Raw genomic sequence first — 13,942 nt, forward strand, 5'->3', positions numbered from 1 at the left:
GGGGGGGGTGGAGAGGAGGGGGAAGCACACCAATATACTAAATTAGTTTTTTATTTGAACTTGGAAAAAGATAATTGTTGAGATGAACCTCACTGAGACTATAAGATGTTACACTCTGTTTTACCTTGGGAGAATTTATTTTCTAGGAGGGAAAAATAGAAATTAATGCTTCCATTCTCAGAACAGTTCACAGTGTGTGAAGAGCTGTGCTGTGACCTGCTGCAAAGCGCTACTGTCTACACGCAGCCAAAACAGGCCACGGTCCTTTCTGGACTCCAAAGGTGTGCTGAGTTTCTCACTGATTATGTGCACACCTGAAAGTCAAGAGTAATCCTTCCCCCCATTCCTAAAAACATTCTAGCAGTCAAAAAAAAAAAAAAAAATGAGTCAAGAACTTTACTTCCAAAATTATATTGCAAGGAGTGTCACAGTCAACAAATACTACACCCTCATTCTCAACCTGGAGCCAAGCCAAATGCCAACACAAACAGGTATCCTCTTTTGCCTACAGGGATAAAAAGAACAGAATCATAGTTCAGCCAAAGACTTATTTATTTGTAAGCTTGACAAAGATACCACCTAACTCAAACATCTTGGTAATGGTCTACTATATCTGAATTTGCCCACAAAAATAATTCAAATAAACTACCCACAGTATACGCCCTACTCCTATTATGTGTCTGTCTATGCTGATTAAAAAGCAGCAACTGGGGGTGGAGTGGGGAATGGATTCAAAAATGGGGTGGGGGTGCACTGGACGATGGTGATGGCACACAGGTGATTTGGTGACAGGACGTCCATGGGGATTACAACAACTGAGATGGAAAAAGGCACAAAATGATGTAAAAATAAACTATAGATTATTAAAAAGGGAAAAAATAAAATCAATAAAGGCAGAGATGACCTTCAAAAGAAACAGCAACAACTGAAGGCTGAGGGAAAGCAAGACCAAGACCAAACCTGAACATTGTGTAACAAGGAGTAAATTATTTTATTTCCCCTGTTCCCGTAAGGAAAGTTTTCCAAAAGGGAAGGCACATCAGCAAGGCCACAGCACACTTTATTCTGTTTACTTGCTCCCAAATCAAGAAAGAGAATCCCGCGTCATCTGACACGACTACTTTTCAAGGACAGCCAGGCGGGCGCCCCGAACACTCTCGGCCAGTCACCTCTTCGTCCCTCTCCCACAAACTGCTCGGGGATTACAAGGACATAGTAGTAGTTTTTTGTGCCCCGCTTGTTTTTCTTCAGTAAATCATGGTTAGTAGCAAACAAACTCCCAATCTACTCTATGACGTGTTAAATTGAAAGTATATTTATTTTTTGCTATTAGTTCAGAAAAGGAAAACAAAAAGGCATTTCAAGTCAGCCACATACAGTACCCCACTGATCTATAAATACTAAAAATCCCTAATGGTCCAGACACTAAATATTCAACTTTAAGACATTTAACAAAAAACTCGCATTTTGAAAAACCAAATTATCTTTTGTGTCTCCTTTTGCTAATGCTTTGCCACTCGATCACTTCATTGCCTCTACTGTTTTGCTTCTTTTTTTCTTCACCCATTTTCAAACACTAATTAAAATTTTCTGAGCTCTAAGTAGAACCAGAAAGGTTTATACCACCACCCACCCACACTTCCATTTATCTTAGAAGGGACATCTATGTTCAGATGATAATGTTTTCTTCTCAATCTCCAGCCCAAAGTATAGTGTTCAAAATCACTGCTCCCAACTATTTCCACATCACTGTGAATGCAGAAAAACCTAAATTTAGTTTTCAAAGTCTATGCCCATAAATTATCTGAGTTTGATAAAACCTATGAAAAAGGTATGTCACAAAAATCTCTCTCTCAATGATCAAGAGACCTCTAGAAATGCTTACCTAGTTTTTATACACATACAGAGACAAACTGTTCCATAAGCTTCCAATTCCGATAGCCATTTCCGAAAAAAAAAAAAAAATCACAATTCCCACAATAGGTCCTAATGAATCAAACAATGAGTTGGAAGAAAAACTACTTAGAGACAGAAAAAATATGCCAGATAAACTGAAACATACTATATGGGTATGAACACTGGGAGATTTCTATCTATAGAGTAGTTTGATTACCACAGAATTCCCAGAGAGCACATTTGACAGCGATGACAGAACAGATTTAAAAGACTTGGAGATACTTCCTATCTCCAGGTATCAATTTCCAATTCTGTTCCACCTTGTCCTGTTCAAACAATCTACAAGTCATCTATCTGTTAACCGGTATCAGGAAAGACTTATATCCCACTGGATGTTCTAGGTATTGCTGTTGTTTTAATTTCATCATGGCTGCTCTACAGAAACAAATGTGCCTTGAACAGGGTTTTTAAGTCCTAAGACTGTTCCGGCACCATTTGCCAGAGATTACCCAAAAGTAAAGCAAAGGCTGAGGTACTGCCACTCTCCATAAGGGTTTCTATGTGGGAAGGCAAAAAAAAGGTAACAGAGAAAAGAAAAGAAATCTGTCATCTTACCTTACAAACAAACTCTTCCATTCTTTCCATAGCATGGTGGGCTTGTAAGAGAGGGGACATGCCCATAAACCCCTCATCTTCCTGTGAAGCTTCATCATTGCAGTCAAGTTCCTCAGGGCTCTGAAAGTCAATCACAGAAACCATGAGGGACAGAGACTAGGACCAAATAAAACAATCAACTGTCCTTCAAATACAATGAAATTTTCTTAAGAAACAATGTTAAGTAAAGGCAGTTCATTACAGAACTATGAGTATCCTGAGAGAAGTGGCCCTCCCTGGTGGTGCAACAGCTAAGGGACGCAGCACTGCAAGCTGGCCGCAAAAATGCATGAAAGTTACTGAACTTTTACAGGAGCATATTCATGAGTAGCAAATTCCTCCAGAGGCTTGAAAGTTTTTTTGTTTTGTTTTGTTTTAAAGAAATATATTTGCAGACCACATAAATATACAAAGTTAAGAAATTATTAAGGCGAAATCTTTCTAAATGAATCCTGACAACCATCTTACAGAAATGTAAAACATCAAAAACCCATTGTCCTTCCATATTCTTGAGGAAATTATTAATTATCTAGGGAATGAAGGAAGAAGTGACAATCTGATGAGGACTTGCAGGGATAAACAACTAGAATTAAGATTTCTGCTTCCAGCTCAAGATTCATACTCATTGAGACGACATGATACTATGAGAAGGGCAACGAACGAAATAAGGTCAGTAAAGTATTGGAACTTTATACAGGACTTTCAATCTTTCTGAGAATTAATTTTCTCAGAAAGTTTAGACTTTTAAAACAATCTTTAAAGTCTTCCACATTCTCTAAATTCTGTGATTCCGTAACTCAGTGAATAATGACAGCACAATAATGACAGCACATAAAATCATGTAGAAACATAAAAATGTTTTCACTAACATGGTTATATGGAGAAACTATTAATTCCTCCAATTAGAAACTAATCAGTAAAGATAAAAGACAGAGATGATAGGTAATCTACCACAATACTTGAATGTGAACATGTCTAAAAAAGAAACTTTGGGATTTCCCTATTTATTTTTCAAGATAACTAGAGGTTATTATGTAGCACGTTAGCATGTGAGACACAGTATACACTCAAACTCAAATTTAAAACGCATAGATATATTTTCCAAGAAATCTATCTTGAATCTGCCTCTATTACTATTTCTATTATTGTTTCTACCAGTAAAAGAATTCCTCTTTACGTAATCTAAACCTTACCATCAACCTAGTTAGTCTTCAATGTCCAGCCCATCCTAATTACTATAACTCTTCCCTAACTACACCAGACTAGTGTTTCTCAACCTTTGTTCAGTATTGCCACCTGCTCTCCCTCCCCCTCCTCTGACCCAGGGGAGTTTCTAAATTGTTTCCCACATACCCAGAAAATTTAATAACACAAAGATATGTATATCTTTCTATGTACTGTGGCGCTTGGGAGGACTAAAAGTCACTGTCATATCTATTAAGCAGTTTTCACCAGAGAATGCATGACCTGACTAACCCATAGTAATTGCCTCCTCCTCTCAGCTTCCACTACCAGACTAGTCATTATTACTACTACTATTCCCTCAAAGACTTACACTACTCCTTACTTCTGAGTCTTACTGCTGTTCCTTTTGCCTGACGTCCTTTAATCCTTTCTCTTTACTGACCCTGAAATTCGAGTTTTACCACCCAATATCCCCACCTGCAGATAGAATTGCTTCCATTCTGGGCTCCCATAATGGTGGTACAAAGGGTTAAATCACAGCACTATGAAGCTCTCCGCAGCAACTGCACCACCAGTTTGATTCTCAGCCAGGGCGCTAACCCACATGGAGTGGCAGACTCTCCTGACCCGTCCGCTGCTCCCCTCAGCAGTGTACATCTCAGTCTGCCTGTTCTGCTCCCCACTCTGTCTCTGGTGAATCTTCTCACCAACCCCCTGCACCTCTACCTATAAATCTTCAAAGTAAATAAAAGAATTGTTCCCATGCTGTCCTGTGTATATAATCATTTGGCACTTACCAACAAACGTGCTGATTTACTTACCTGTCCAATTAGATTGTAAGATGCTTAAAAGCAATAAGTGTCTTACTTTCTATTCCCAGAGTTCTAACATACAGTAAACAAACAAAAAATATTTACAGGGCCTCCCAGGTGGCACAAGGGATTTAAATCTCAGCACTATGAGGCTATCCCTAGCCACTGCAGCATGAGTATTTTTGAAGTCTGTCTGGGTTGTTTCTAATTTGGGACTATTATAAATAGTATGGCTATGAATATTTTCATATTTGTCTTCTAATAAATACATGGATACATATCAATAATTGCATTTCTATTAACTGTATATCTAGGAGTAGAATTACTGGATTAGGAAATGACCCTTTCTTTTTATGTCAGAAACATTTAACAAACCCTCTATGTGACTGCCTTATTTTTAATCTTAGTTTGACTATGAATTTAGTTCATTTTAGTGAATCTGTATTTTGTAAATCATTATAGCACCTACATGTATTTAAAAAGCAGCCAACGTTATCTATATGTAAGATAGTGTCTGGCTGGGAATGAAGGTGCTACTTAGAACAGTGTAATATTCTGTAGCTTCCACTTCTTCATTCACCATGCTTGATCGGCATTCCCAGTGATAATATGGCCACAGTAGTATTTATCTGATGGAGGCTATTATGAGGATCTGACTATTTAATTTGTAAAAGCACTTAAGTCTAACATGCAGTTAAGTGCACAGTAGAGCACTGCCTTAGCTGGTCTTCCTTTGTACCAGTGCTCAGCCGATGTTAACTGCAGCAAGCCCTGGTAAATGCACCCTGAACTTACTCACCTGTCTCCCTACCCTTGACATCAGCAGGCTTTTTACAAGTCTGTCATCTTAGTACTGACCTCTTTGTTGGACCTTACTGTTTCAAATTAAACTGATTTAACCTGCTCCTTCCCTAGATTTTCCTTCTTATTTCATATTTCCTATTAAGCAGTACAAACTTTTTTATTCATGCTTGATTCCTAAAGTGTCAGAGTGGAAAGAACACCAAATAACTTAGTTTAGTAATCCATGCACACAGTTATTCATCCTATAGATGTTTTCAAAAGATTTATTTATTTATGCATATAAGGAGGAGGGTGTGAGAGAATTCACCAGAGACAGAGTGGGGAACAGAACAACTGACTGAAACACACTGCTGAGCGGAGCAATGGGAAATCAGGAGAGAGGTCTGCTGTGTCATGTGGGTCAGCTCCCTTGGTGGGGATTGAAATAATGTGGTATAGTCATTCAAAAATAACTACAGTGCAAAGAAAATGAACAATCTATAACTACACTTAGTGAACAGAAATTAATCTTGTAAACATGATCCTAGGTAAAAGTCAATATCAGAGTACATATTCAAAGGTCCTAATGATACAAGGTAGGAGAACAGGTAGAGCTCATCTATGACTTCAGAAATCAGCATAACATTAATTCTGGGGGAGGGGCACTGACTGCAAGGGGTTACTAAGGGGGCTTCCAGGCCGTTGGTTGTACAGCTATGTACAGTTTCATAAAACTTTATCAAACTATCCTCTTAGCACATATGCATTTGTGTATGTATGTCATGCTTCAATGAGGTCTTTACTGCTGTTTCTTTTAAGGATCCTCCCACTCAGAAAGGCTGGAAAATAATCCAAGAATCAAATCCAATCCCTCTGCCCTCCCAGCCTTTTACCAAACTGCTTCTCTGAAAGTCTCTGATACACAGAAATGGCTTTGCTAAATAAAACCAAACATAACAAAAGTGATAAAAAGCCATTAAATAAGAATGAAAAAAAGATACCAAATTAGCTTAATCAATGAAAATAACCCTCATTTATTCTTTATATTCTCTTAACAAGAAAGAAAGTTAAAACTGACAGTGGGGCGACTACAAAAACTTGGAGGTTCAAATAACATCAGACATCACTTAGTTCAACAATTCCATTTCAAAATGAGGAAAGGGAGATCCAAAAACATTAAGAATACTAGCCTGGCCCTCCCTGGTGGCGCAGCAGGTTAAAGCACAGCACTAAGAAGCTTAAGTCACTTCTGCATGAGTTTGATCCCCACGTGCCCTGGAGGTGTCCACATGGCGCAGCAGACCTCTCCTGACCCGCCCGCTGCTCCCCTCAGCAGTGTGCTTCATCCATCTGCCTGTTCTGTGCCCCACTCTGTCTCTGGTGAATCCTCTCACCCTCCACATCTCTGGCCTGTACCCCAGTTCTGTACGAATAAATAAATAAATCTTAAAAAAAAAAAAAAAAAGAATACTAGCCAAAGTCACACAGTTGACTGGAAGTAGGGCTGTAAGCTGTAAGTTCATGCATTCATTTCTCAAAGATATTGAGCAAATACAATATTGCAAATACAATTAATCATTTTAGGTGCTAGGGAGAAATAAGTTCAGGTGAGTGAACACAATAATAACTAAGTCAATTTTTAAAAAGAAGATTATGAAGCTTAGTAAGAACAACAAAGAAATATAAAAACAGGGATGTGATTAACTCTGGACAGACTGTATGCCTTTCTACCTTGAAATTTAAGTGTTTACTTTTGACACAAATGTATACTTCCTGTGGTGTGTTGCATCTTAAACTTTCTAATCACAGCAGGCCTTCAAATAGTTGTTTCATTTAACATTGTTTTACTCTAATTCTGATGAGAAAGAACAATCCCAGGAAATAATGAATTGCTTTCTCGGTTTTGCTTGAAATCAAAGTTTTCAAGAGCCTATCACCACAATGAATGAGAACTTACTGTGCTAGTAATGACCGTATTCCATAAAACCACTTTAGGAAATGAATGAAGTGGTATATGCAAAAGGACTTCGAAAATAACTTTGCACATTATAAGATCTCAAAAATTAGAACTGTAACTTTTTCTGAAAAGTAGTTAAGAATGCACAATATCTATCATAAGTTTATCATGCTAAAGTTTCCCTGCACATCAAAATTGTATACCCCAATGTTCTCTCCCCATACATCTCTTTAATGAAAATACTTAAGATAATTTAGATGTAGAACAATAAACTAGTTACTGACAAATTCATTCAACAAGTATGTTATGTGCCAACCATAAATCAGAAATCAGCTGGAATCTGAGAATGTGATGAACAAAAGGCAAAATTCATTCTACCATGAAATACAGTCTACAAACAAAACTAATTATTAAACATCTAGTCATACAAATATATAATTTAAGTTTGTTAAGAACTGTGATGGAAAGAAAAAATGTAATTAAAGATAACAATGTCAAGTGGAGAAAGAAGTAGGGTGTAGGAGAAGCTTCTCAAATACATTAATATGATACATAGTTTGAATACCGAAAATTGAGCAGCAGTTAGCCAGAGGTGTAGACTTAAGAACATTCCAGACAGAAGCAGCACATCCATTTAAGGATGTGAAGTAAGGCCAGTGTTGAGACTCACTAAAAAAAGGAAAAGAATGTCCTGAAATGAAATCAGAAAGATAGGCAGGCAGTGAGCCCAGCCCTCCCTGGGGGTGCAACGGGTTAAAGCCCAGCACATGAAGCTATCCACAGCCAATGCAGCACAAGTTCAATCCCTGGCCAGGGAGCTGACCCACATGGTGCAGCATACCTCTCCTGACCCACCTGCTGCCCCCCTCAGCAGTATGTTTTAATATATCTGCCTGTTCCGCTCCCCACTGTCTCTGGTGAATCCCTGCAACTCTACAGACAGTACCCCAGTTCCTGTGTGAATAAATAAATAAATCTTTAAAAAAAAAAAAAAAAGACAAGCAGGCAGTGAGATCAAGCAGAGCCCTACAGGTTGTGGAATTGTCATTTACACCATGCCATGACGCTTAGGTTTATTTACTTTGAAAATGAACAGACGGTCCATTAAAGTATTAAACAGTATATGAGAAGCAAAATTAGACTAGCTAACAAAAAATGAGGTGTGCAACAATTCTGACACCCTCTCCCCACCCCCCACTCCCCAAAAAGTACAAATAGCTGAATCTAATCCTCTGGACTCAATCTAAATACTCAGGAGCAGAGTTTGGAACTCAGAAACATGAAGTCAATATAGTGCCACTCCTCACAAAGGCAGCTCTGTTCATGGGAGCACAGTCAGAAGACAGCGCATGTACTCACTGAGCCTTGTGACCTTGGGCAAATTACTCTAAGCTCTCTAAATCTTACCTCTCTCAAAAAGGGATATCTCCTCTTACCTTACAGTAGTTCTTGAGAGTAAAATAATGTCTGCAAAAGTGACCTAAATTTTAAAACACTATATTTGCTAACAGTTCAGAAACTTCAACTTTAAAACTGGAAATGAGCAGAAATGACTCCTCCACTCCCCCCTAAAATCAGCATATGGAACACTTCAAGTCTCTTTAAGATATTAAAGCTTTGTCTTTTAACTTCAGTCTCAAAGCTGCATACTCTTCTGTAACTCTATCCCCCTTCTTTTCTTGCTCTCTAGATTATTCTACATTATCCCTGCAATTAGCAGCAAGGGACAGTTCAGAATATAGATTAAACAATGAACAAGAGTTGCAATATCAATGGAGGGTATGCCCAAGGGAGGACCAAAGTTTCTGCTACCTATGTGATCCAGGCAGTTTTCTACTGAAACCACCACCTCCTCCCAACCTGCATAGCGTATACATACATGCTGGTCTCTTCATAAACTATCTTTCCTTTTTCAGCAAAGGACTTCTACTCCAAAGAAAACAACACGTGAAGAACAGGTTTTCATTTCTCCCTACAACAACACCCAATTCCGCACTAGTAAATTGAGGAGGGTGACAATATGATTCTGGAGAAGCGTTTCAGCACTAACACACCACCACGTCTATGGACCAGGTCCTCTCACTTCCTCATAGAAAATCTATTAAAACTGACAGAAAAAAAAAGAAATGGTTAATCTGTGCAGGCTGCTAGCTTTCAGAGTTAACCAAAGATGAAATACAAATTCTTTTCAAGGGGATATAATGAGTTCATTCACAAGAATGAAACACATCCATTCACTTGATTATTTGTTAGTGAAACAAAAAACACAAATTGTCACATTTAGAAGAAACCACTCTATGTAGTGAAGATAGTAACAAAAATACACAGTATATATCAAGAGACAGATAATGTGATGTCACATAGAAGGGACTTTGATAGGCAAATTCTGAACTTCAGAACCATGTTTTACTGACTCAAGCTAAAATGTGGTAACATAAAGAGATTACTGCCATACTTCAAACTGGCTACCCTGAAATTCTTTCAAGCTTTTAAATTTGCCTTGATAAAGTACATCAATTTTAAATGTAGTTAAAAACTGGTACATTAAAGTCACATAGTGATATAGTTAATGTCTACTCAGTATCTTTTCCAAGCTGACTAGTAAGATTCTCAAATCTCACATTCTAAAACAGAACTCCTGATTTCCCTCTTCATCCCCCTTGTTTAAAAACGTGATCTGGGCCCTCCCTGGTGGTGCAGCGAGTTAAAGCACAGCACTAAGAAGCTTAAGCCACTTCCGCATGAGTTCGATTCCTGACTGCCCCGGAGGAGATCCACATGGCGCAGCAGACCTCTCCTAACCTGCCTGCTGCTCCCCTCAGCAGTGTACTTCGTTGATTTGCCTGTTCTGCTCCCCTCTGTCTCTGGTGAATCCTCTCACCCTCTGCATCTCTGGCCTGTGACTTCTATATGCATAAATAAATAAATCTTTAAAAAAAAAAGTCATTTGTTTTGATTAATCTCAGTTAAACATCCAGGATTCATCCTTGATTCTTTTCCTCACTACTATTCATCTCTAATCCATCACTAGTCCTGCAGGTCTAAGGACATATATCCAGAATCCATCTACTTCTCTTTATTTCTGCAGCTACTATCTCCCTGTTTCTAGCCAACATCATCTCTCACCTAGACACAATCCTCCCAATTCTTGGCCTTTGTGTATTGCTGCACTGTCCTTGTTTTTCCTCCTGTCCCACTGACCGCTCTTTCTTAATTTTCTTTCCTTTGCTTCCTCTACTTGAAATGTACTATGAATGCTGGGGTTCTAGACCCTTCTTCCTTTCTTCACTCTTCCCTTAAGTAGCTGAGCCATTTCAATAGTCCTAAATATCATCTATATTTCTGGTGGGTTCTAAATGTTTACTGCTAGCACAAACCTCTTTTTAGAATTCCATACTCATACCCAACTATATTTCCTCTACATATCCACTAATAGTGTCAAAAAATGTAATACTTCCATGGTCAAAAGCAATCTCTTGAACCTTCCACCTCGACCTGCTTCACCTCCAAACTCATCCTCTAGTTTTTCTAATCTCAGAATATCCCCATGAATCCAATTTCTCACATCATATCTCAAAGTCATTCTTGTAATTTCTTCTCCATCACCCACTCACTCACTCCCAATCCACTAGCATGTTCTGTCAATTTCATTCCAATGCACAGCTCAAATTTATGCACTTCTAACCAACTCCTCTACCACCACCAACCCAGAATAAGCTATTAAAAACAAAAATTCTCCGGGCCTGCCTTGTGGCTCAAGGGGTTAAAGTACAGCACTATGAAGCTATTCACAGCCACTGCAGCACTAATTCAATCCCAACCAGGGAGCTGACCCACATGGCATGGCAGATCTCTCCTGACCCACCGCCACCCCATTCAGCAGTGTGTTTCAGTCAGCCTGCCTCTGCTCCCCACTCTGTCTCTGGTGAATCCTCTCCTGGACCCCGCACCTCTGGCCTGTACCCAATCAACCAACCAATCAATAAAAATCAATCAATAAATAAAAATAAATTTCAATAGCAGCTTATAATTCATCCCAAGGTTTCCTTCCCTTGTCCCAACTGTCCCCATAACCTACTGTAAGAGTCAGAAAAAGATCTTTTTGGAATGAAACATCACTCCCCCATTTCACCTTCCCACTGGCCTACAAATGCACCTTTCCTCTACAACACTGTGTACAAGAGTCCTTTCTTACCTCATCTCTTATCATATCCCTCCCCCAATGCACACACCAAATTTCTCAATATGCCAACTTCTTTTCAGACTCAAGGCCCTTCACACACACTACTCCTGCTGCTGGCAGTCCCTCTGTTGCTCTTTACCCCCTTTCAATCAGCCTTTAATAAACATTCAACTACAGCATTTCTAAAAACTGCTTAAGGCATAACTTTCTTCATTACCATCAGTTCTTTGATTATTTTTCAGAATAGGTCAGTATGTAGAACTTCTGAAAGTCCCTTAAAACATTTAGTATGATAAAATTGATAAAAACACAGAATCCAGCAATAAAAGGAAACAAACACATAGATCATCTAATACTGTGCTCATATTACATGTGACAGAAACAAATCCAAGAATATTAAATAACGTACCTATTACAAGGTTAGATGATAGGCCTTCAGACCTAGTATTCAATAAACTAGTAAGTCCTCTTCTATTTCTGTTTATTATATTTCCAGCCATAGAAAAAATAATCCTAAAATTCATATGAACCACAAGGACCCTAACAGTCAAAACAGCCTCAAAGAAGGAGAACAAAGCTGGAAGCATCACACTTCCTGACTTTAAAACTATGTAACAGGGCCTCCCTGATAGCCGAGGGTTAAGTCTCAGATCTATCACCTTTATAGCCTGAGTTCAATCCTCAGCCAGGTAGCTAACACACATGGTACAGCAGACCTCTCTTGTCTTGCCCACAGCACTGCCCTCAGCAGTGTATTTCAGTAGGTCTGCCTGTTCTGCTCTCCACTGTCTCTGATGAATCCTTACACAGCCCTCACCCTTCTACCCCACAACTCTAGCTTATACCCCAATTCTTCTACACACGCACACACACACACACACACACAAATATATATATATATGAAAACAGGGAAACTCAGCTTGCCCAGAAGAAACAAGGAAGTCTTAGCTGCCAGCACACACCACTGTGTGGAAGTTCTTGCCCAGGGTCTGTTAAGATGTTTTTTAAACAATAATGCTGCTTTAAAAGCCAATGTATATTATACTTATTGTAAGCAAACAGTTTGTTTTGTTTTGTTTTAAATCCTCTGAACTATTAATCTGTCCCGTGGTGGGGGTGGGGGTGGGGGCACATCCGGCATACATGTGTCAATTACTTTTCACTGTAACACAACTTAGACAAGAGTGTAAGTTTGGTTTAAAAAGTGTTGCCAAAAATAAAAGATGAAATAACCCACATTTCTTGCCACAATAATCTATTTTACTATAAAGGTGAAAATAGGTGAAATTTTGATAAAAGTCTTGAAAGCACAAATCATCCTGTGGAATTCAAACCAACACAATAAGCATATCTCTTAGGGTGATAATGATACAGTTCCAAAGAGGCTTTCAAGATGTTTTTTTACCACGGCTAACAGTAAGAAATATGTCTGTACACACATAGGTAACTTTAACATTCCACCACAGAGTATGCATAGTTTAACGTGCATTACTATATACATGCACCTTAATAGTTTAATTCCATTTTGCTGCTTAATTTTTAATACTGCTTATATCAGAATTAATATTACGATCCTCTAATAAGTACAGCCTACAGTTTGAGAAAAACTGTACTAGAATTACAACATTAAACACCTGATACACAATTCCAAGATTCCAAAGTACATAGCAAAATGTCTGCAACAATGGTTTTCTGATACTGTTCACATTTCCTCTTTAAGTATAGGTGTTAGAGTAATTTAAAAGATGCCCTTTTCTCTGGTAAATGAAAGAAAAGATTAAAATCTTCTATTCTCAGAATTCTACCTGTTTCCAAGATAGACACTGATGATAACCCACAGTATCTCCATATCTAGAAGTATGTCCCAGCATGCAATTAGAATTTCTCCAGAAACATAATACTGTTAAAACTAAAGCATGATAAATTAAAAGGTTATATGTAACTACAAAACCTAATTTCTTTTCTCAACAAGATAAAGCAGATTAATATAACTATGAAATCTATTAACATCGAGCTAATTTAAGAATAAGACACTTCAAATGATCCTGAACAAAAACTTTACAACATTAAGGTACCCCATCCTCTTTTCCCATACATTTATTTTTAATGTTCCTCTTCCTCTATCTTCCCCTAAGTTTTTGTTTTATTTACCATGCTCTCACTTACTTTTTTATGATGAGAAGAAAGAACAGGTGCTTCTAAAACAGGCTCCAGATCTCCTTGGTGGTTGTCATTATCCCCTTTCCTTGTATCATCAAGTTGGTGCCTTTTTCTGAGCCTTATATCTGGCTCTGGAGTCCTGCTGCACCCCAATCGGTTTTCTGCTGTCTCGTTCATGGGACACCCAAACCTTTCTTACAAAGAGGTCTTTCTTTTCTGTCCCTTCTTCTTGGGAGGATGACTTGCAGGATAGTGAGTTGACCCTAAGAACAGGAAAGTTTAGAAAATAACATGTTAAATAAATGCTGAAGG

General features: G+C 38.4%; 1 protein-coding gene across 2 annotated transcripts in view; it reads right to left on the reverse strand.

Moving 5' to 3' along the window:
• The window catches only part of ADIPOR2 (adiponectin receptor 2), a 45,366-nt gene that overhangs the window by 10,806 nt on the left and 20,618 nt on the right, over positions 1-13,942 (reverse strand). For both annotated transcript variants that reach the window (XM_012732554.1, XM_012732555.1), the window contains exons 2-3: positions 13,637-13,893; positions 2,512-2,631 (exon numbers count right to left, since the gene is read on the reverse strand). In XM_012732554.1, the coding sequence (XP_012588008.1) occupies positions 2,512-2,631; positions 13,637-13,807 (291 nt within the window). In that variant the 5' untranslated portion in view covers positions 13,808-13,893. The remainder of the gene's footprint in view (positions 1-2,511; positions 2,632-13,636; positions 13,894-13,942) is intronic.

The sequence above is a fragment of the Condylura cristata genome, unplaced genomic scaffold (assembly GCF_000260355.1).
Source record: "Condylura cristata isolate star-nosed mole 26May11 unplaced genomic scaffold, ConCri1.0 scaffold00034, whole genome shotgun sequence".
NCBI lineage: Eukaryota > Metazoa > Chordata > Mammalia > Eulipotyphla > Talpidae > Condylura > Condylura cristata.